This window comes from Lissotriton helveticus, chromosome 6, assembly GCF_964261635.1.
Source record: "Lissotriton helveticus chromosome 6, aLisHel1.1, whole genome shotgun sequence".
Taxonomy (NCBI): Eukaryota; Metazoa; Chordata; class Amphibia; order Caudata; family Salamandridae; genus Lissotriton; species Lissotriton helveticus.
This window is the reverse complement of record NC_136067.1, coordinates 1,258,997,402-1,259,021,785: the sequence shown is the minus strand read 5'-3', so window position 1 is coordinate 1,259,021,785 and position 24,384 is coordinate 1,258,997,402. Positions and strand designations below refer to the sequence as shown.

The 24,384-nt window shown below is 48.4% G+C and overlaps 1 protein-coding gene and 1 pseudogene across 1 annotated transcript in view; both read right to left on the bottom strand.

Annotated features, from left to right (window-relative positions):
- IGF2R (insulin like growth factor 2 receptor) overlaps positions 1-24,384 on the bottom strand; it is a 1,933,894-nt gene that overhangs the window by 1,625,206 nt on the left and 284,304 nt on the right. The window contains exon 8 of the mRNA XM_078648980.1: positions 20,092-20,245. Within this exon, the coding sequence (XP_078505106.1) occupies positions 20,092-20,245 (154 nt within the window). The remainder of the gene's footprint in view (positions 1-20,091; positions 20,246-24,384) is intronic.
- On the bottom strand, positions 1,053-16,960 carry LOC144761373 (uncharacterized; annotated as a pseudogene).

The window sequence follows — 24,384 nt, the reverse complement described above, 5'->3', positions numbered from 1 at the left end:
TTTGCACTAACCACCACGTGGTGTTCTGGCCTGGGTAAACTGTTTTTGCATGAAAGATGACATCATTAGGGCTGCTCAAGATAAAGATTTACTGGTCAACAGAGTATTGACACCGCACCTCTACCAAGATTTGTCTATGGCATTCTCTCCTTGTGAATGATGTTTTGCAGCTGTTGAAATTATAGTTAAAAGGGGGGGGGGGGGGGTCACTCAGCCTAACCAGAACACACCTGCCTGAGTGACTGACACGGCACTCCCGGAGATTGCAGACGTCAGTGGGAGAGAGACGACAAAACATAAGCAATGTACTTTAAACGTTCACAAACAGACTTTGCTCCTTTGGTGTGACATGCTACTGATGTAACTTGCTTGATGTACCTTGCTTGCATTTGTCCTCTCTTTTTTTCCTTTTCTCCCCCGCCTTTCCCTACCCTTGCCCCACCCCGTCCACCTCACTTTCCCCATCCCTCTTATTTATGCAAACCAGCGTATTAATCTGCTGCCCATTATTGCAGGTTTTATTTTTTTCTCTTCAGAATGGGTGGGTAGGAGGACCAGATACTACTAGGAGTTAGCCCCCTTCTCACTTTTTTCTTCATTGGCACAGGATGCCTCTCCAGTGGGGTTACGTTGAGGAAGCTCGATTCTGGTTTTTGCATATATTTTTTAGTAGTTTGCTGTGCTTTTAATTTTCCTTTTACGTTTGGTGTTGCTGGTTTTAGGGGTTTGTTATGGAGGGGGGAGGAGGGCAAGAACGAGCTTCAGTTGGTTCCGAAGCTGATGTTGTTTATGGTTTTTGGCATTGTTTTGATGTATATTGTTATATTGTTTATTGTGTTGATCTCACCTGGGCAGGCGATCAAAGTTTAGGTTGTACAGGGTGGTCCCGGGTGGGTGTCTGCTCACCGCCTTCTTTTTGGCCTTATGAATATCATGGCAGTTGACCTGCCATTATGTTTTTGGTCCCTCAAGGTCCAGGGCCTTAGTAAGTGTAAAGTGCTAGTTTGCTGGCTCTCCCTCAGCAGTGTGTATGTGGTCTTGCTTCAAGAGTCCTACCTGCTGGCAAGAAATGTCTCCAGGCTCGATTCACACATTTTCCCAGTCAGCTCCATTCTTCTGCTTCCACTAAGACAAAACAGGTTGAGATTCTTATTAGGACATGTATACAGTTGAAGGTGACCTCCACACATAGGGATAAAGAGAAGAGAATGGGTGATCTGCATCTCAAATGAGATCACCCCTTATTCCATTGCTTTCATGTATGGTCCCAATGACCACAAGGTGCCCTTCTAGTCTGCTCTGTTCCCGGATGTGCCCACTGCCTCCGTACATTAAATGATTTTGGGTGGAGACGACAACGCGACCTTACAGCCAACCGTGGATCGTACAACTTCCTCATGGGAAGCGTCCCATCCTCCGTAGTCTTAGACCCAGAGTATTACAGATTTGAATTTAGTGGATGTTCAGCATCATCTTCATACTCATGATTGGGACCATTTGTACTTCTCGAACATACACAAATCTAATTCTTGTATTGATTTATTTTTGGTTTTGGCCACCCTCTTGCCTAGAGTAGATAGCGTGACTATCGGGTCTCAAGTTTCACACTCCGGTTATATTATCGCTTTTGACTGTCGCCATGATCGCGATCATATCCACGGTCAAAAATGAATTTGATCGCTTTCTGCAATCCGGTTTTCCTTTCCAATATCAAGGAAGTGCTTGAATGCTACTTTGCTGAGAACCTGACTGAGGATCTTTCTTGCCCCAAAGTTTGGGATGCTGCTAAAGCAGCGATACAGGACGAGTTTACAGCACACACCACTGCTTTGTTCTATTTTCGCAACCTCCGACTAGCAGAACTAGAGGATGCTCTCCTCAAGTTGAAGAGGGAACATAAACAAACTGCCTCACGCCTTGTCTATGGGAAACTGCAAAGGGGGAGTTGGAGGCTCTGATGAACAAAGAAGAGTCTTATAAGCTATTGGAAACCAAACAATTGTACTATGAGAAGGGAAACAAGGCCAATAAACTGTTTGCATACAGGATTAGGCATGCCCGGGCGACGAACTATATTAAAAGGTATCATCACAACTGAGGATGGCTCCTATTTGTCCTTCGATAAGAGGTCTGTGATGCCTTGGTTTCTTTTTAAAAGGAACTATATAGAGGAGGCGAGGCTTTAGACTCTGTTCAACAAGACGTTATTTGCCATTTCTCCACTTTCCAGATGTTCCCGACGAGGTTAGAGATGAGCTGGACTCCCACATTATGGAAGGGGAAGTGAGGTGTACTTTTCAATCCTTTCCGAATAATAAGGCCTCTGAACCGGACGGGTTCCCTAACTTTTTTTTATAAGTCCTTCAGGGAGTTGCTGGTTCCTCATTTGACTATGGTCTTTAATTCTTTCTTAGATACTGTATCGGTCACGCCAACCATGATGGAATCTACCGTATCTATGATAATGAAACCATCCAAACCCCAGATCAATGGGGGTCATACAGAATAACTGCACTACTAAATGGGGGCGTTAAGATATTTACCAAGAATTTAGCGAACCGATTGGCTGGAATCTTGCCTGTTTTCATATTGCCGCTTCCCCCAGACAGGGGATAACACCCAACATGCAATTAAGGCTATTGAACAAGCCGCGTTTGTCAAAACCCTCTTATACCAGCTGATTCAGGTGAATCCTAACATACGAGGACTCGCTGTGGCAGGAACCAGTTGAAGATTACTATGTTTGCAGATGATACGCTTTGTTTTCTTACCAATCCTACTGCTTCTCTGGTTGCACACTAAACCGCGCTTAGCAGGTTTAGAGAGGCTTCTGGAGTCCAAATGAACTACAAAAAAAATCAGTCGCATGGGGGTCGATCCGGTTTAGTCTTCTTTATAACAACTGGTTGAGTCCAGGTGTTTCACTTGAGCCGCAACCGATTTTCACTACTTGGGGGGGATGTCCATTTGGAGGGTCTCTTCCAGTGTTTTTCTTTTCAATATCCCACAACTTTGGACGTTCTCTTCAAAGACCTCAGTAGATGGGGCCGACTTGAGATCTCGTGGATTGGTAGAGTCAACTGCATTAAAATGAATTTCCTCCCACATTGTCTTTACGTGGTTAGGGTTCTCCCACTTCAGATACTAAAGACGGTTTTGCATTGATCCAAAGAAAGCTATGGTCCTTTCAGTGGTATGACAAACCTCCCAGTGTGGCTAAGGCAGTTTTGTACCGTTGTTCATGGGAGGGAGGGTTCGGATTTCCACATACTGCCAGGTATATTAAGGCTGCCCCACTTGTCCCAGCATTAGACTGGATCTCTGCTTCTTTTAAACTCTGGGTCCAACTAGAACAGCTGTTATGCTGAATAGCCTTCAACATCTGCTGTGGTTGCCCCTCCATAGCTTTTTGTCTATTGGCACACTATTGTCCTCCATCCTGTCCACCCTCCACAACTGGAGACAAAAGGCTCGTATGAGAGATGGATCTTACTCTTAGGGAATTGTACGTTGATGGAATACCTGAGATTAGAGATCAGTGCTCAACCAACTTTTCATTACATTATACCAATTTATAGAGTAACACAGTTGCTCCACTGGGCCCGCCAGACTGTCACACTCTAGGGAGGTACACAGGAGACACACCTAATGGAAGATATTTGAGTGAATAAGCCGATTTAGTTTTTTTACAAAGTGCTAGAACGCCCTTTAGATGTGACCAAGACAGGCTATATTATAAAATGGGCAATGGACCTGAATATTGAGATTAATGAGTGGTCTGGAACATGATTTGGCAGAAGACAGCTAATTACTCCATGGCTATTCAATACACGGAGAACGCCTACAAACTGCTCCTACGCTGCTATCTTACTTCAGCCAGCTTGTCCCACTTAATTGGAAGAAGCGATAGCTGTTGGCGGCAGTGCGATACTCGAGGCAGATATTTTCACATATGGTGGGAGTGTCTGGTAGTTTATGAATTTGGGAAGCATATGTACCACCAAATTTCCAAAATCCTGCAGATCATGCTCACTCCCCATTCTCTTCAGGCACTCTAAGGGGCCCCAGAAGAGCAGGGTCTTTACCTACTCAACCCCACCTTCCAGTAAATTGATACCTCATTGTTTGGTGGCGTCAAGCCTGGTGATTGCCGTTTATTGGAAGGGCCCGGAAATCTCTACTATGCAATTGTTGTGTGCTGGGATATTTAGGCTGTGGAGAGCTTTAAAGCAACTGTGAGGGATACTAAATTGAGCTCTGACAAAATATGGAACCCTTTTCTGACCTTAGTGAAGGATAATTCTGCAGATCCACAGGGTGTGGTAGCTATTGTAGGTCTGGTAGGCCAATATGGGGCGGAACTGGATTGAACTTGGAGAAAGACCAGGCTGATGTTGATGTATGGGGGAGTACGAAGTCAGTTATGAAGGCATTATTTGTCAGTGCTTCCTGTTTCCTCTCTCCTGGGAAGCGACTTGCCCACAGATCGCCTCACATGCCCAATGTTGTGCAACTCTTTCTTTACTTTTTTTTTTTTTGCTTGTACTGCCTGCTCTTGGTGAGAGCACACATTGTTTCTATTTCTGTAATTTCTTTTCATTTTCTTTGCTGAGAACTTCAAAAAAACAAGAAAAAAACATTACATTTTACACAAGCAGCCCATTATCTAACTATGCTGCAAAGTTAAACGAAATCTTAAGATCAAAAATTAAAGAAATTTGCTATTGTTAGTAATGTATCTTATATGCAATGATTTCACAAAATGGAAACCAAGTTAACTTTGGAAAACAGTTCATTTCTCTTCCTTTTTACCGCTCGGCTAGACCGCACATTCAGGGTCTCTAAGAGACGTGTTGTGTCCATCTGTGGGCTTTAAGGCCGCCCATCTCCTAACATTGGTAAACTTCAGCATCTTTTTCTGTGATGCCATTTGTCATGGCATACGGCTGTTTTGCCCTCTTTTTTTGTTTGGCCCTCCCATAGCATATGGACCAAGTACATGTCTCCTTACACTGCTCTCGGTTTGTGGAGCTATTTTTTTCTTTGTATTCAAGCACTCCATAGAAGTACTTCTGTTTTCAGGCTCTCTCCCTTGTACACATACACAAATACTACTAAAACGCATGTGTTAAAACACGAACAGCACTTGATTATTTTTTTTTCACTATCTGATGGTATTGAAGTGCACGCTCTGTCCTACGTCTTACCATAGCACGAACAAAAGCAGATAATATTGAGTGCTTCCTTCTACTTTCTCCCATTGTTGCTTGCCCATTTCCCCACCCTTTCCTGCTTCCCTGCTTAATCTGTCCCCCACTACCTCCCTCGTCGTTGCTCCTTTTATTCATTTTTTTGGCACGATCCAATGGTATTGGAGGGCTTGTTCCGTCCTCCATCTTGCCATAGCGCTAACACAAGCTAATGGTATTGGAGCATTTAAAGTGCTCACCAGTTACATTAGACAAGGATATTCATTGTCGTAGGCAGGGGGCAGTGTAAGTGATTTGCACTGAATCACAAATTGTTCAGCCGACCACTAGATTCAAACCTGGTTCCCCTGTGGGCAGCTGAGGCTGCTACACCACATCCTTGCTTCACTTCAAAGCTCATCATATGTTTCTCACCATCACTTCCAAATTTGTTCAGCAAGAACTCCATCAAAGACGAACCAGCATTAGCAAAGCCAATAAATCTCAGCAATGCCCAAGCTATTCGAATTGTCAATTCGAAAGTCTTTTAGCCATGTTATCTAGCAGCACATCTACTGTTCAGCATGGCTGAAAGTCACTGAAGAAATGTGCTATGATGCAGCCAGTGCAGGCAGCGTCATAGTGTTTTTTTGTGTTAGGAGGGGCAGGACAGTAAACTCAACATAGGGGGAGAACATCCTGTGATTCTGGGTCTTCAGTAACTTTCAGCAGATGTGCTGCTAGATAACATGGCTAAAAGATATTCATACTGACAAAGTCAATAGCTCGAGCATTGGCGAGATCTATCGGCTTTGCCAATGCTGGTTTCTCGTCGGTCTCTGGTAAGATTTATTTTTGTTTTAAGTAAAGAAATCGATTAGGTGTAAAAAACATTGTTTCTCCCAAAAATGTTAAAATAGATTTATGAAATTAAAAATCAACTTGTTCACAGACATCACATAAACAAAGAGCATTGCAGGGTAAATCAGTCTTTCCACATTTGCAAAGCAACGTGCATCCTTTTTAGGTCTCGCCTGGCAAAAGAAGCATGCGCTGCTCTCGCCATGGAGAGGACCTTTTGTAATCGATTAGCCCAAAGCCTTACATGCACGCGTAGGGATGGACAAAGATGGCTGCTCTCGCCATTTGTTCAAACCTAACAGCATGCGCGTGCATGTAAGGACAGTCCACCGCCATCTTGCGTGCTTTCACTTTAAACGCAGTTTAAAGTGAAAGCACGCCCCATGCGCGTACGCATGCACTGCGCGCTAGCCCGGCCGACCTCCCTGGTTTAGAAAACTTTCTCCAACATATACACAGCACACCAATCTGAAGGTGTGAGATGCTGTACGTAAAAAAACAAAGAGTGAGGGTTTTTCTGAGAAGGGGTTTCACTCCTTAGTCCCCAAGTCAATTTAATAATAACAAAATAGAAGGAGTGTTCCCAGGACAGGACACCCTAGCACGGAGAACGAGGATTGCGAGAAAAGAAAGTTCTTTCTTTTTTAATAAACCCCTCACTCACCGACCTGGTCGGTGACATGATTCATCATCGGGGTCCACCCGAGTGCTACTCAGGTGTGCTATAACACCTGCAACTGCAGCGGAGCTGGTTTTTTTGTGAAATAAGTGAAGTGGTGAAGATTAAAAAGTGTAATACGTGTCCTCCCTACAAACTTTGAAGTGGAGTCAGTATAACACTAATAAAAACAAGTGGGATACTACTATTGGTGTAAATTGACCAAGGAGTATCAGATTCGGAGTGAAAAGGTGGTCAACATGTTTCAACCGTGTGAGAATTGTCGGTTTTTGTCAGGACCAAGAGAAATGAGCCGGGGGGTCTGCACGCGCTAGGGTGCAACCGTCCCTGACTCACCAGTGTGCTAGACCGTGTACTTCCGGTTTAGCTTTATTACGAACTTCCATGTAAGCGTAATCTGAAACAATAAAACAAAGCATAATGAGGGTGCAAAGGTTTTTCAGTTGTGGTACAGTATCTTGTTCCATGCTATATGCTGAATGTCTCCGTGGTTTTTCAATCTATCATGCAAAAAATACATTCAAAAGTGCATGCTCTGTCACACCATTTGATGTGCCACGCGTGACTCAGCTGGGTGTTTTTTTGGAGTTATTGTACATGCCCCACTATGTGATCACATTCAATTAGTGGGTGTCTAGCGTACAACGTAGTGATTTTTACGGGCGCTATTTGACTATATTCAGTCAATGTGCGCATAACGTCAACAGACATATGTGCACACAATCAAATACTGGAAGACCGTGCTAATTGGTAACGGCAGCCTTTATGCTGCTTTTATAGATTTAAGGGCAGCATTTGACTTGGTCCCTCGCCAAATGTTGTGGAAAGTGCTTAATGACATGGGTATGCCAGGGGAAATCTTGTCTTTAATTAGAAAGCTCCACCAGGAGAATTTTGCCCAGATTAGGTGGGGTAGTCCTGGTAATGTCACATCTCAGTTCCCAGTTGAAACAGGCGTGCGCCAAGGTTGTGTCCTGGCTCCAACGTTATTTTCTTTATATATAAATGATGTTGCTAAAATTTTAATTGGTTCTAATGTGGATGCACCCATTCTTGCTGGAGCTAAAATCCCTATATTAATGTTTGCAGACGATTGTCTCATAGTATCAAAAACCCCGAGCGGGTTACAGAAGGCTTTGTTAACTTTCGAGGACTTCTGTGTCGCTCGTGGTTTGGAAGTTAATGTTCTTAAATCTAAGTACATGTCTTTTAATGCGCCCAATGCCAATAGGGGTACTGTATATATGAGTAACGGGCCACTTGAGAGGGTACAGGCATTTAGTTATCTGGGTGTCTGCATCCAACAGGATTTATCCTGGAGACAGAAGATTGATTTGGCCACCCTGAAGCATCGTCGGCTCTCAGGAGCATTGAGCTTAGAGCACTCCAGGTCTTTGACTAGGCCAATACCTCCGGTGTTATCAGTTTATAATGGCAAGGTAGTTAGTTCTACTCTGTATGGTGTGGAAATGTGGGAAAACGAAAAACTAAAGGGGATGACTGTGTCCGAAAATACATTTCTTAGAAAACTAATCAGGTTACCCCAGAGCACTCCACTGAATCCCCTATTTTATGACCTGGGCATAACACCAATAGCTCTAATTGCATCCTTGCGCCCAATCCTATATTGGCGGCGGATTTGGACTACACCTGAACTGGATACATATACCAGGGGGCTGCTGGACGTAGTTAAAAGTGACAGTTCCCGGAAAATTAAATGGTTGGGACATATCCGGAATCTTTTAAATGATTTAGGTCTAGGGGAATTGTGGGAAGATCCATTGCACGCCAGGTTCCCACCAAAGAAGGTACTTAGAACTTTTACTGGAACTTGGTGGCCACAAAGGTCTCCAGTACCACCCCTTCACACTCTCTGGTTGGTTTATTTTTAGAAATCAAAGATTGTCCCAAACTTGAGGAATTTTGGGATGTCATCACGAAGCCCCTTGACTGCAAGCTCTACTTTCAGCAAAGAGTGGGAAGCCTACCGGTAAGGGCATTCTCTAATAGATGGACTAGTGGGGGCAAGGTGGCTTGTCCGGCTTGCTCGGTTGTTCCTGAAACCATTGGCCATCTTCTGTTTGAGTGCCCAATGTATGCGGCGCCGCGCCGAAAGTGGTTACGACCGATGTGTAGGTTATTGGGAACGAGGAGAGGAATGATTGCAGTTAGAATTATTTGCACCAGTCCCAATACGTTTGTGTATATAGCGGTGGCGAAATTCCTAGGTTGGGCATGGACGATTAGAGCCCGACTGCTGAAAGCATAATATATTAGGTAACCTCGTAGGCCAAGTATCCTTGTTAATTATAGTATAATAATAGTTCCCATATTTGTATTGTTAATGGAAAGATTTTATTTATGTATTTTATGAATTTTTATGAATTTTTATAATCTGGATTTTAATCTGGTTTTATCTACTGAATTTTATACATGTGCTTTTATATATATATGGAATATGCTTTTATGACAATCGTCGAATAAAGCTTGCTTGACTTGAACACAATCATGCAAAAATAGGGCGAGGTGGCCGAGGTATCCTTCACTAATGTATTTGCAGGTATGATTATTGAGCACACTCAACAGCGGACTTACTAGTTTCTATTAGAAAACGTACCCCATGGATGTCAGTCGGGGGCCGCCTAAGAGCGTTCTGTGAACAGAAAGACAGATTTTTCGAGCGTTTATAAGTATGCTCGAGCATTATTTTGTCGTTAAAAAAAGGACTTACTTGTCAGTAGGCAGTGGCCCGTAGGATACCTATCCAAACCGTACGACATCCCGAGGATAGTGCGAGTCGCACTTCCGTGTATTTTAAAGGGTGTCGTGCGATTTGATCAGCGCTAGCCTATCAGAGCACGCGGTTCTTAGTCAGGTGACCGCGACTCGAAAGGCGAGATTGCAGTGTTTCTTAGGGATCGGGGCACAATGCACTAGTCGTGATTCTGCAGTAAGTGAACTGGTAGAGAAAAAAAAACTAGTGTATGTCACACTTTAAACTTTATTGATCATTCTTTTGGGTGACAGTATTACTTTTGTATGGTAGCTTAAACGAATGTTCATACACGCATAGGGATCTTGCATGCTTATCACTGGACAGCCTGACAAGGTATTACAGATGCTCCGTCCATCACCACCCCCTTTTGTACCGCTTTTGGCCGCCATAAGTGTGGCAGGGTATGCTCAGACGTGAGTCCCTTGCTCACTTTGCGCTGGATTCAAGCAAGCCGGGCTGAAGACGGCTGGAATGCCAGAAACCGGTCCTCGGAAGCTTGTTTCCGGTCCAGGGAAGGCATGGCTTGGCAGTTCGGGCTGGACTGTTCCCATGAGGCACAGGGTCAGACTGATTTGCATATAGCCATGTCTGAACTGGGGTGGCAGAGTGGGCTAAAGAACGGTGATGGATCAAACTCAGATCTTTTGACTGGGTGTGAGTGTTTGATTGGTTCAGATGCTCCGTTCATCACCACCCCCTTTTGTACTGCCCCTTTTGTACCGCTTCACTTTAAACACGGCGTGCTTTCACTTTAAACACAGTTTAAAGTGAAAACACGCTGCCATGCGCGTGCACTGCGCGCCAGCCCGGCCGACCTCCCTGGTTTAGAAAACTTTCTCCAACATATACACAGCACACCAATCAGAAGGTGCGAGAAGCTGGCCAATTACCTAATACCCATACCCAATCACAGGATAGCTTTCCTGTCGTCAATCCAATCACAGATCCAACGTCCTCTCCTTCTCTGCTTGGGGTAGGAGGCTGCCATTTACTGCGACTGTATTTGGGTGGCCTGACTGGTGAAGGGAACCAGCAGGGGCACATCCTCATGAAACGGGAGGAAAATAACTGACAATCCATCCCCATCCATTTCTGATTCCACTGCTGTAACCTTACGGCTGGCAACTGCCACTCTTCCATGGTTAATATACTGAGCACAATTTGCAGTGCTTGAACGCCGCAACATGACTAGTGCTAAAATGCATTTCGACAAAGCAAATCGTGCTGACTCGACGTGCTGTCTAGTTGTTTCTGTCCTGTGAGTGTGTGCAGCGATCTCCCTCATTAAAGTCTTTGTATCCTGCTGTTTGTGACTGCCACAGTGTGGGATCCTTGCCCTCCCCTCGGGCACTTGTGCCGAGTCACGCCCCAGCCCCCTTGCACTCCAAGGTGCTGCCAGGCACCATGTCACCATTCAACCCAGTTCCGAAGCCTCGGCCTAGAAGCGGTCTCCATGGCAGCTCCAACCCGTGCTCCCGGCGCACACACAGCAATTAAAACAAAGGACCGGCTTCGGACAGATTAAGAGTGCTCACCACACACTCAGAAGCCCAGCTTCCAGATTGCCGCTCCGCGCCATCTCTCCTGGCTGTTATGTTTATCACTTGACCATGAGGCACAGGGTCAGACTGATTTGCATATGGCCATGTCTGAACTGGGGTGGCAGAGTGGGCTAAAGAACGGTGATGGATTAAACCCAGATCTGTTGACTGGGTGTGAGTGTTTGATTGGTTCAGATGCTCCGTCCATCACCACCCCCTTTTGTACCACTGTGTTTAAAGTGAAAGCACGCAAGATGGTGGCGGACTGTCCTCTGTCCTTACATTCACGCACATGCGGTTAGGTTTGGACAAAGGGCGAGAGCAGCATCTTTGTCCATTCTTGGCGTGCATCTAAGGCTTTGGGAGAATCGATTACAAAAGGTCCTCTCCATTGCGAGAGCAGCGCATGCGCTGCTTTCGCAAGGCGAAAACAGTGCTGAAGCAATTTTCATGATTTAGCACAGGCAGGTGGTTGGAGGGATCCACTGCAGTTGTCAAGGTGAAACCTCTCTATCTGTGATTTAACTAAAATATTTAAGTCTGGAAGCTGAGGTGATTTCTCAAGGGCTGGGTCCCAAATATGTCCCATGTGGTAGCTACACTAAGCACATGCTATTGAAGGCCATCAGAGTATGAAGATTGTATTTAAATTTACGTTTTTCTGTGCAAACACCTCAAGACTGACCTTAGTCACACTTGACACGTATTTCTTGCCTGCAGCTGTCCAAAAGAATGATGATGAACCTCAATAGCATCTATACAGGCTAATGTTTCTCGTCATGTAATTGAGCTGGTAAGGGTAAAAAAGGCCGGAGTCACTTCTGGGTAATTATTCCAAGTTATCCAGCAAGTTATTATTTTGCCTCTTCCTCCAAACTTTTATGTGGTATCTCTCCCCATAAGTGAATGAAAGGCTGGAAGAGCTAAGGAGCGGTCCATTCCTAAGGCCTCAGTTAAAACACTGTCAAAAATATTTTAAAAGATTTGCTGCACCGAACAATCCCACAGCTGATCTCATCTTAAGCCAAGTGTAAAGCAAAATGAATATGCTACTTACCAGTATGCATCTGTTCTTGGCATGTAGGGCTGCTAACATTCATATCTATAGCATAGATCGCCGCCTAGTGTTGGGTCCGGATGATTGCACGTTGTTGTCCTGGAAGAGTCTTCGAAGTATCACGAGATAGGTGGCTCCTCCCCTGGACTACAGTGCGCATGGGCATCGACTCCATCCCCAGATTGTTTTTAGCCATTGTGGCAAAGATGGAGTGTAATAGCGTAAGCGGTGTCCATGCTAATGATTGAATGCAAGAAAAGTCTGCAGCCGCTATGGGCGCCGGGGAGGAGGGCGGGCGATATGAATGTTAGCAGCCCTACATGCCAAGAACAGATGCATACTGGTAAGTAGCATATTCAGTTCGAGGCATGTGGGCTGCTAAATTCATATCTATAGCATAGAATACATAGCAGTCCCTCCATTAACGGCGGCCGCCCGTGCCAGCTGCAGAAGTTTGAAAGAGTGTTTTAAGAACAGCCTGTCCTACAGCTGCCTGCTGTTTGGAATGCACATCTACACAGTAATGTTTAGTAAATGTATGTGGTGTAGACCATGTGGCTGCTCTACAAATGTCTTCCAAAGGAATGTTACCGAGGAATGCCATGGAGGCACCCAACTTGCGTGTGGAGTGTGCCCTGGGGGGGACCGTTAAAGTGCGCTTAGCTTTCTGATAGCAAATCTGAATACACTTAACGATCCACCTGGCTATTCCTGCTTTGGAAATGGGGTTGACCTTGTGCTGTGCTGAGAAGGCAACAAAGAGCTGTTGTGTTTTTCTAAAATCTTTTGTTCTGTCAATGTAGTACATTAACTCCCTTTTGACGTCAAGCGTATGGAGCATTCTTTCTGCCACAGTGTCAGGGTTTGGAAAGAATGCGGGCAGTTCGATGGTTTGATTGACATGAAACTGCGACACCACCTTAGGAAGGAACTTGGGGTTTGTGCGGAGCACCACCCTGTTTGAATGAATTTGGATAAATGGCTCTTGTATCGTGAGCGCCTGTAGCTCACTAACACGCCTAAGAGACGTGATGGCAATGAGAAAAGCCACTTTCCATGTCAAGAATTGAATCTCACAGGAATGTAGAGGCTCAAAAGGTGGGCCCATCAACCTGGTGAGGACCACATTAAGGTTCCAGACAGGAGCTGGCGGGGTCCTGGGAGGGATGACCCGTTTCAACCCTTCTAGGAAGGCTTTAATGGCAGGCACTCTGAAAACAGAGAGATGCTGCCTGTTTGGAAGCTAAGCCGCTATGGCGGATAAGTGTATCCGAATGGAAGCGTATGCTAGATTGCATTTGTAAAGATGTAACAAATAGCAGATGATGTTAGGGATGGATGCATCTAGTGGGTTGATATTGTGTTCTGTACAGTAGATAACAAACCGCTTCCATTTTGCTGCATAGCAGGCTCTGGTAGTGGGCTTTCTTGCCTCCCGTATGATGTCCATGCATTCGGGAGGCAAATTAAGGTAGCCAAACTCTAAGACCTCAGGAGCCAGATCGCCAGATTTAGCTGTTGCGGATCTGGATGCTGAATGTCGCCATGGTTCTGCGTCAAAAGCCTGGGTGTGAGGCGCAGCCTTTGATGCGGTACCACGGAGAGCTCTAGAAACGTGGTGTACCATGGTTGGCGTGCCCACGTGGGAGCAACCAGGATGAGCGTCATCGAGTGTTGCTTTAGCTTTCTTGCCACCAGCTGGATGAGAGGTGCTGGGGGAAAAGCGTACGCAAATTTGCCTGACCAGTTCATCCATATCGCATTCCCCTGCGACTGTGGGTGAGGGAACCTGGCGGCAAAGCTTTGGCATTTTGCGTTTTCCCTTGTGGCAAAGAGGTCTATCTCTGGATGACCCCACTGCTGAAAGTACGGGCGGAGTACTGATGGATGTAACTCCCACTCGTGCATCTGGTGGCTGTACCTGCTGAGCAGATCCGCCATCTGATTGTCTACGCCCGGGAGGTGTTCCGCCATGAGGAAGATGTTCCTCTGAATGGCCCACTTCCACATGCTCGGAGCCAGATGAGACAACTGTGGAGAGTGTGTACCTCCCTGCTTTTGGATGTAGTACATGGCCGTCATGTTGTCCGTCCGGATCAACACGACTTTGTTGCACAGATGTACTTTGAAGGACTTGAGTGCCATGAAGATTGCCATCAGTTCTAGGTAGTTGATGTGCATCCTCTTTTGCTGTGTTGTCCATAGCCCCTGCACTGTGTAGTGGAGCACATGAGCTCCCCATCCTTGGAGAGATGCGTCCGTCGTCAGGACAGTTTGTGCACAGGCTCTTGGAACGGTCGGCCCTTGCAAAGGTTGTGTGGAGTCCACCAATGCAGAGAGGTGTATGCCCGACCGGTCACCAACACTAGGTCTTTCAACTGTCCTTGAGCCTGAGTCCACTGATGTGCCAAGCACTCCTGGAGCGGACGCATATGCAACCGTGCGTGCGGGACTATGAAGATGCAGGAGGCCATCATGCCTATCAACTGCATGAACACTCTCGCTGGAAGGGAGTGTTGCGGTCTGAACCTCTGGATGAGCGACTGGATGTTGTCGACTCTCGCTGGGTTTGGCTGAGCTGTGGCAGCCAGAGTATTTATCGTCGCGCCCAAATAGTGCCGCACGTGGGCTGGCTGAAGGTGCGACTTTGGATAGTTTAGAGAAAATCCCAGACTGTGAAGGAGGTGAATGGTGTGGGACATGTCTGCGGCGCACTGTAGTGCAGACTTGGCCTGCACGAGCCAGTCGTCCAGGTAAGGATAGACATGTATGTTCTGTCTCCTGAGGTGCGCCGCCACTGTCGCCAGACATTTCGTGAACACTCTGGGGGCAGTGGTCACTCCGAAGGGTAGGACCTTGAATTGGTAATGTCTGTTTTGGATGGTGAACCTGAGGTATTTTCTGTGGGAAGGATGGAGTGGTATGTGAAAGTAAGCATCCTTGAGGTCCAAGGTTGCTAGGAAGTCTTCCTGGTTTAGCAATGGAAGAACCTGCTGCAGTGTCAACATGTGGAAGTGTTCCGAAAGAATGTACTGGTTCAGAGGCCTGAGGTCCAGAATGGGTCTGAGTGAGCCGTCCTTCTTCGGGATTAAGAAGTACAGGGAATACACCCCTGTGCCTTCTTCCTCCACTGGCACGAGCTCTATTGCGCCTTTTTGCAGCATGACGAGTACCTCCTGCTGCAATAAGTGCAAATGCTCTGCTGACATAGGACGGTGCTTTGGTGGTATGTTGGGTGGAGTGGACGTTCACTCCAAACAATAGCCGTACTGGATACGTTTCCTTACCCACCTGTCTGTGGTGATGGACTTCCAAACTGGCAGGAACTGCTGGAGTCTCCCCCCCGACAGGTGTTGGATGGTCGGGGCGGCAGTGACAGGGTGTCACTGTTTGTTGGTGGCAGAGGAATGGGAGTTGTTGTTGCCTCTGCCTCTGCCCTTGGCGCTGTTTCCACGGTAACCTCCTCTACCCTGCTTGGGGTACGAGGATTGAGCCCCACCTTTATTGAATGGCGTCTGCTGTGCCAAGTGTCCTCTGGTAACACATCGGTTGCCTGAGCGACGAAAAGTGTTCCCTCTGAATTGCTGAGACTGTAGAGCACCCATGGATTTGGCTGTCTCAGTATCTTTTTTGATTTTTTCGAGGGTGGTGTCAACCTCTGGGCCAAATAACCTGTCTGGATTAACTGGCTGGTTTAGGATAGTAGTCTGGATCTCTGGCTTGAACCCTGAGATGCGGAGCCATGCTTGACGCCTTAACATCACGCTAGTGTTGATTGCTCTCGCTGCCGTGTCCGCAACGTCGAGCGCACATTTTATCGCAGCGTTGGAGATGAGCTTGCCCTCTTGTATAAGCATCTCCGCTCCCTCTTTAAACTGGTCTGGAAGGTGTTGCAACAGTTGTTCTAGGGTGTCATAATGTGCCCTATCGTATCTGGCCAACAGAGCTTGCGTGTTTGAGATGCGCCATATGTTGGCTGCCTGAGCTGCCACCCTCTTCCCAGATGCCTCCAGCACTTTTGACTCTTTGTCCGGGGGAGGAGCTTCACCCGTTGTTTGAGAATTTGCCCTCTTGCGGGCATTAGAGACCACCAAAGAGTCTAAGGGCAACTGGCCCCGTATGTAAGTTGGGTCCCCAGGTGCGGCCCTGTATTTCTTCTCTATCCTGGGGTTGACAACCCTTGCTCTGGTGGGTTCCTTGAAAATGTCTGTGGCATGCTTCAGGACCCCTTTTAGCATAGGAAGAGTTTTCACAGTTTTTTTCTGCAGCAGAGAAAGTGTCAAATAGAAAGTCAACTTCCACAGGGTCAGCATGCATTTCCACCTTATGGTTCATAGCTGCCCTTTCAATCAAGGCATTAAATGCCGCAGAGTCTTCAGTGGGAGACGTTTTCACACTATAAACCTGAGGGTCATGGACAGCCTGCTGGTCCCCTTGATCACCAGTGTCCATCCACGAGTCCTGTTGCTCATCAGGGTCTGTGTTTGCAGGAAAACTATACTCCTCATCTTGCTCACCCTCACCCCCATCTGAGCAAGTGGGTGAAGGGGTTGCACTCCTCCTAGGGTGTGGGAGAAGGTGCTCAACCAGTACTGGTGCCTCTGGTGCTGGTCTCTTCCGCTTCAGAGGAATCACAAACGATTCCAGGGGCTGGGATGTGATTTTCCTCTTGTAGAGCGTGAGTTTTCCAGTGTCGGCGTCGATGAAATGCTTCGACTGCTCTTCTAGCTCAGGTTGTCGAGGACTTAAACTTCCACTCGGGTGAATTTGCGTCGACACTGCAGAGTCCTTGGTCACCATCCGTGGTGAAAAGGCCTTCGGCGCCACCTTAGGCGGTAGAGTGTAGAGGATCGGCATCGAAGTCTTCTTCGGTGGGGGCAACGGCTTAGGTGCTGAAGGTGTTTTCGGCTCCGACGCCGACTCCTTGTCCCGTATCCGGTTGAGGGAGTCCGAGACCTGCTTCGTAAAGGAAGCGGATGGTTTCGTCGACCCGACCGATGACCTCGGTCCACCTCCAGGGGAAGATCCAAGCGTCGTTGACTTTGGTTTTGCCGCTTGAGGCGCAGGCGCGGCGCCGACTGAAGCGCCACGATCAGCTCCCACGGTCACAGGCGTCGACGCCGACAGTTTCGGATCAACAGCCTTTGCCTTTGTCGTCGGGACTCCAGACTTCGGCTCGGTGCCCTTTGCCGACTTTGTCTCGACGGCCTTCTTGGCTTTTGGATCGGTAGCCTTGCCCGCTGTTGGCTCGATAGTCTTCTTTGACTTCGAGTCGACCACCTTACCGGATACCGGCTCGACGACTTTCTTCGAGCTGTGTTCCTTGACCACTTTCGGCACCTTTGCCTGGTCGATAGTCTTTTAAGGCTTGGAGGCCTCCGAAGACGACGGCGTCGATGGCGGAGCAGACGTCTTTGGTTTCGATTGCACGTAGTCCATCTTTGTTTTCGTCGACACCGATGTTGTTAGTTTCGGTTTCGATTTAGTTAATGGCGGCTCCGCTGAGGTGTCCGTAACCGGGCCGGAAGGCGGGGCCGTGGATCGAGGTGTAAGGTCGTGGGTAAGGCCGAGTGGCGATCCCGTGACCTGAGCCATTGTAAAAGTATGAACCGGGCATAGCTCTTCCTCCGAGATATCTTCCATGGCCCCACATGCTTCTTCGTCGTCCCCTACCTCATCGACGTTTTCCTCTAGGTCTTGGCATTCGACGTCTGCTCCGTAGTCGTGCTCGACCTCCGCCGATTTAGGTGAAATTTGCAGGCGATGCTCTAGCTCGTCCGCTTCTGGGTTTTCGAAGATGTCGTCCGGTGCCGGGGCCGACCGCTGGGCCTCGAGGCGCGCCACGCGCCAAAGATTGATCGTCTTCTTCGATCTAAATCTTGAACAGGCCATACAGCTGGCCTCGTCGTGGTCCGGCGACAAGCACTTGTTGCACACAGGGTGCACGTCGATGTGTGGGTACTTCGAACCACACACGGGACAGTTCTTGAACGGACTCCGTTCCATGCCGTCGAAAGTCTTGCTGCGTCGACTGGGCCTCGATGACCGAAGAGTCACCCGACTCCTCAGATATCCGACTCGACGAGTTGGAGTATACACGAGACCGAACGCGAACAATACCGACGGGGTAAAAGAAGGCCTTCTGGCCTTGGAAAAGTTTTTTATATCGATTCCGAACAGGAGATGTCGAAATCACATCCGAACCCAATGGCGGAAAAAAACAATCTGGGGTTGGAGTTGATGCCCAGGACAACAACGTGCAATCATCCGGACCCAACACTAGGCGGCGATCTATGCTATAGATATGAATTTAGCAGCCCACATGCCTCGAACATAATGTTATTGATTGTTCAGCACTTATAAGAATCCTCTTCCCAACTTCAGCAATGCCAACAGCAGCTTCTTCTCAGTGCAGGGGTCTAGTCTTTGTCGTAATTTCAGCACTGGAGTAACAACATCTTATGCTTACCTCGTGTCTAACTATAAAATTTACCATGACATAGTGCTGCTATTTGGTTAGACTCTAGGTGCAAAAGGGTATGTTTGCTTCAATCATCTCAGGAATTCAGGTCAATCTGTGGCACGGTTATTGACAGCTCAGCTAGCCAACAGGTTCTGTTAGACATATCCTCTGGACTATATATAAACTGCCCTACTTCCAAATCAAACCCAAAGAGATTTTTAAAACAAATTGCTAAGAAATCACTTGTGCAATAACATATCAAACAAAGAAAATAAAAAGCTCCAAAACTATATCAAGTTTGAAAACTATTCCTTTTTGTTTGCATTTTACTTTTTTCCACCTCTAGATTACCCAGATAGAAAACACAATTCCAAATTTCTTGAGAAAAGGAATAGAGGGTTTCTGCTGTTGCCTTTCAACAGTTCACACTAGATTGTTTCCGGTGCCGCCAGTAGGTCATCTCTGTAGAGCGAATCCTAGTAGATACAAAAGGTGCAACCTCCACTATTTGGTGACTCAGGAACACAAACAGAAATTGTTGTCGAAGGCAAATAAAAACCACCCCTAACCAGGAATATTGGTAACAGAAGATGGGGTATCACTCGAAGTTGCCAGAGGATAGGTTGCTGTGAATCCTTTATATCATTTACAATCCCTACTTTGCTCACTGGCATCAGGGTAGCCTCCAACTCAGTCCTCTATGCACTTTACTAAAAAAGTATTTTTCCACACACACACACACACACACACACACCCACACACCCACACACACACACACCCACACCCACACACACACACACACCCACACACACACCCACACACACACCCACACACACACCCACACACACACACACACCCACACACATAATACAGCCAAGCTTGAATGTAGCAGTCAAATAAAAGAAACCTTGAATTGGGAAATAAACCATTGATGGATATCTTCGAATGAATCAGGAAACCACTCAAAACAATCCTGTTCAGGGAGGGCCTAAGCACAGTTTAACTTTGTTCCACGTTTGATTCCGGTTGTCGTCTATGCAGCTAAGCCGACTCCCTCCCTAGCGCTAAGAGACCTGACGGTGATTTAGCGGTATATAAATATCAATTAACAATAACAATTCTCACTCCTACAGATATCAAGCAGTATAAATATATGTGAAATCCAGAGGCCGTTTTACCTGACACACAGGATTGTTAAACTTATTTTCTATTTAATGAAGTAGAAACCTGCTCAGTTAGTATCATTTTTCTTGTGGTACTGATAACTCAAAAAGGAAAACTACTTCATGGAGCAACACCCAACCCAAACAACGAACAATAAAACAAGATCTTCTAATTTAATTGTTCATTGTTTAGCTTGGGTGTATGGAAAAAGGACACCTTCACAATATGGATCACGTTATCTTTAAGCAGATCAGGATGTTCTTCTAGTAAAGTCTTCATTTAACTACAACACTTCTGATATCAATCATACAAAAAGTACCATCTTTTTTCATAAGACTAGCACATATTAGAAGGAATTTACCTCGTAGTGGAGAGAGATCTATCGAGATGTCGTGCTGGTTGCTGGTTAGAACACATTGATTAGTTTGCAGATAATCTCTGTGACAGGCATACTCTGTTACCCATTCAATTTCATATTGGCAATTTGTCTTGGCAATCAGTTTTGGTGCTGTTTTCTGAAAGCATAGAAGCAAACCGGATTACACCACTGCTGAAGAAACAGACTTAACAAGGGCAAATACTGATTAACAAAACAAGGTTCAAATAATAGTATGTGGATAAAGCTAAACTCAGGACAATGTTTTGACAGTCAAGTATAATGGCTGTGGAAATGCAATGAACAACAAGCAAGTAATGGATCATCGGGCAAGCATCAGTCAGGTTCAGACCTAGTAGGAAAATGAACTTACACAGAACTTGTAGAGCTAAATAAAAGGATCCTCAACAGAGGTATCAGAATTGCGCCTACCCTCAGACATGACTCTCACCACATGTTTTGAAATTTTAGAGTAATTCAGATTGAGGTTCTTTTTTGATGGCCAAACTGATAAAGAAAAAAGCAAATTGCACTATACTCAACACAGGCTTTAAAAAAGAAATCTTCTTTTCAGCCACCCAAACATACCATTCCTCCGTAGGGGGTCAAATTTGAACAATGAGCACCTAAAGACTTACCAAACAACTGAATCACAACCTACACATGCCCTTAAAAGTATATCCGAGGGGCGTGGCCAAGATGGCGGAGTGAGCGGACGTGTCTCGCCTCAGCTCCTGCCAACGGCCCTGTAATAGCACCGGTTCCGACACCTTTGCGCCCTCAGTCAGGGGCTTTGGGCTGTCGGAACTGTTCGTAGAGCAGGACAGACCCGGTGGAAGCGGCAGAGGCGCGGGTCGAGGCGGCGCGAGATCGCAGCGGAGCCGGAGACGCGAGGCGCCCCCTCCCCCCTCCAGCCTGGTAGCGAGGCCGCCTTGGAGTGGAAGACGGGGCCGAGCAGCGCACCCCCTTCGGCGGCGAACCAGCGTGGTCAGCGGCGGGTGCCTCCCGCGAGCTTCGGGTGCCACCACAAGGACCCACAACGGCAACAGAGGCTTCCGGGCGGACGGCGGAGCAGAGTACTTGGCCCAACAGACAGCGGAACAGCGCTTGGACGCCGCGGGGCCCGGATGGAGACTGAGGCGTAACACAAGTGGCAGAGCCTCCGGTGGGGACTGGCCCCGGGAATCGCAGGCGGCCGAGCGGTGAGTCCCGAGTGGGGGTGTGAGTGGAGGCCTGGAGCGGAGGACCCCCTCGGCGGGCATATCGGCCCGATGGCGGCGTGATCCCCCAGAGTGTTGCACCCTTGATACAAGCCTGGCAGACTGTGCCTCCCCTGGCAGAGGCCGTCATTGAGGGCCCCTGACGGGCAGCAGCGGGTGGGGCCACGGACTCGGGCCCTGCCGGGGCAGACTGTCTTTCCTTGCGCAGTGAGGCGCCCGCCCCGGCACAATGACAGGAGGTGTCCCGGGCTTAAGGGGTGGAGGCGCCGCAGCACAGGAGGAGACTTTCAAGGTCACAGGAGGTGGCGGCTGAGTCTTCAAGGGAGAGGGGCCCCTACATGCGGGACCAGGGACCCGGCCCATATCGGAACACTTAAGCACGAGCCTGTGACAGGCCGCACACGGGCCCACTTGCACCGAGGGCACCCTTGCAGGGGACACGGGCGAGGCTGCGCCGGTCCGTGGCGAGCCAGCGCCCATTCGACGTCACAGTACAGATTCACACTCAAGGGGGACGCAAGCGGAGATCATCACATCCACGGCAAAGACACCGGAACGACGGGATGTCGTCAGCCAGGCCTCCCAGGGGTAAAACAGTGAAAGTTATTCGCGAAAACACAGCCCCCCCCACAGAGGGACGTGGGGGCCCCGGCACTGAAGAAGATGGACCAGACCACCGACAGCGGGACGGAACCCATAACGAAGGCCGACACCACGGGCTGATAGAGTGTGGCGGCTCCGAGACACGTCACTACACTGGTGGTGACAGGTGTGGGCGCCTCCTGGCGCACAGGCTGCACACAGTTACACAGAACCGGGAGGTTAGGGAGCTGCGGGGAAGAGACGGTCTACCTGTCACGGAGGATCGAGCAATAGCCGAGGCCTTTCGTGACTACTACACGGAGCTCTATGTGGCCGGCCCGTCTGACCCTGAGGCGGAACTGGACTTCTTGGCGTCGATCCCACTGCCGACGCTGACCCAGGACCAGATCGACAGTCTGGAGACCGACATCCGTCCGGAGGAGGTTATTTCGGCTATCTCCCGGCTCAAGCTGGGCAAGGCGCCTGGCCCGGATGGCTTCCCGGCGAGTTTCTATAAGACCTTCTGCGTACAGCTTGCCCCACTGCTTTCCAAGCTCTTTACCTCCTTCGCGGAGGAAGGGTCGATCTCTGGAGACCTACTTGAGTCCTCCATCGCGGTTATACCTAAGCCAGGTAAGGACCACGGGGATTGTGGAGCGTTTCGACCCATTTCCCTTCTAAATGTGGACCTCAAGCTCTACACGGGGATCCTTGCTGCTAGGTTGGCCCCGTACATGGGGGGGCTGATCGATCCGGACCAGTCCGGATTCATACCGGAGCGCCAGACCTCCGATAACACCAAGAGGGCCCTCCACCTATTGGAAAAAGCCTCTAGAACACAGGGGGAATATATGCTGCTGGCCATAGACGCCGAGAAGGCATTCGACCGGGTGCATTGGCCCTACCTAGAGAAGGTCCTGGTTGGGGCAGGTATGGGTCCGAAATTTAGGACCAGGGTATTGAACTGCTATAAATACCCCTCGGCCACGGTACGAGTGAACGGTTGCTCCTCGCCGCGTTTCAAGATCGAACGGGGCACTCGGCAGGGGTGCCCATTATCTCCCCTGCTGTTCGCGCTCTATATGGAGCCGTTGGCGCAGTTGATCCGCATGGATCCGGAGGTCAGGGGGATCAAATTCGGAGGAGACCTACACACGATTAGCCTGTACGCTGATGACGTTCTCCTATCCCTCGCTGAACCCCGTAGATCCCTACCGGCATGCTTTGACGACTTGCTTAAGTTTGGTCGAGTATCAGGCTTCAAAGTCAACATGACGAAGTCGGAAGCGTTAGACATTTCCTTAGATCCGGGCACGCGCGCAGCATTACAAGACAAGTTTCCTCTACAATGGGCAAAGGAGGCGGTCCCGTACCTCGGGATTAGTTTGGCTCCTTCTCTTCAGGCCACGGTGGACATCAACTACTCCCACCTGAGGCGAAAGTGGCGACCTATTGGTATTACACTCCGGAGCGCCTCTATGAGATGGATAGTAGTAAGGGTCCGCTATGTTGGCGGGGCTGTGGTCAGCTGGGGGCATTAACGCACATCCTTTGGGATTGCAAGTTTTTGCAGGACTACTGGCGTCAGGTCTTGAGCGATGTAGATGCCCACTTCGATACGGACATTCCCCGCTTCCCGGCGTATGTCATTCTGGGGCTGCCTAATGCTTTGACTTATCCACTGAGGTCTAGGAGGGGCCGCTTGATAGCCATTGCGCTGGGGTCAGCGATGCAGAATATCTTGGCGCACTGGCGGTCGGCGCAGATCCCTACGCGCCAGGGCTGGCTCCACCGCCTCTGGACAGTCCTGGGTATGTAACGGCTCTCCCTAGTTAAGGCAGGTGAGGGAGCCAAGTACACAGAGCTTTGGAAACCATTCCTGTCCCTCTTGTCGTCAGAATTTGTGGAAGTAACATGCCCGAGGTATCTGAGACTGCTGCGGCTAACCGATACAGAACAGGCAGGGATACAGGTGGGACCCGCCCGAAAGTAGCAGAGGTGCAGGAGAAGGGCTGACGAAAGGACCATGGACCACCTGGGGATGGGAGCGGAGGGAAGGTGGTGAATTGTTGGGGTTGTTCCGGGGTCGGGGTGCGGTGGAGGGGAAGAGGGTTGGGTTTTTTCCGTGGGAGAGGTTGTTGGGGTCCCGTGCGGGGTGGGTTGTTCAATTGTATGTCACAGACAAGGATGCACCTGCCGAACTATGCAGCTTCTAGAGACGGGGTGTGGCGATTCGGACTGGGGCACGGCGAGCAGCGAGTCGCAGTTTCTTACCCTTGTTTTTCCACCGGGTGGGAGCAGGTTGATATGCCCAGTCAAGTTTGCAGTTCGCCCTGTTTTTCAACGCGGCCGGCCCAAACTGGGTTGTAGGCGGCTTGCTGTGTATAACTGCCCCTGGTAGCTGAGTACGGTACCGTACCCCCATTCAATGCTTTGTTTTGCACGTCGCTCGTCGGCGTGGTGAGTGACTTTATAT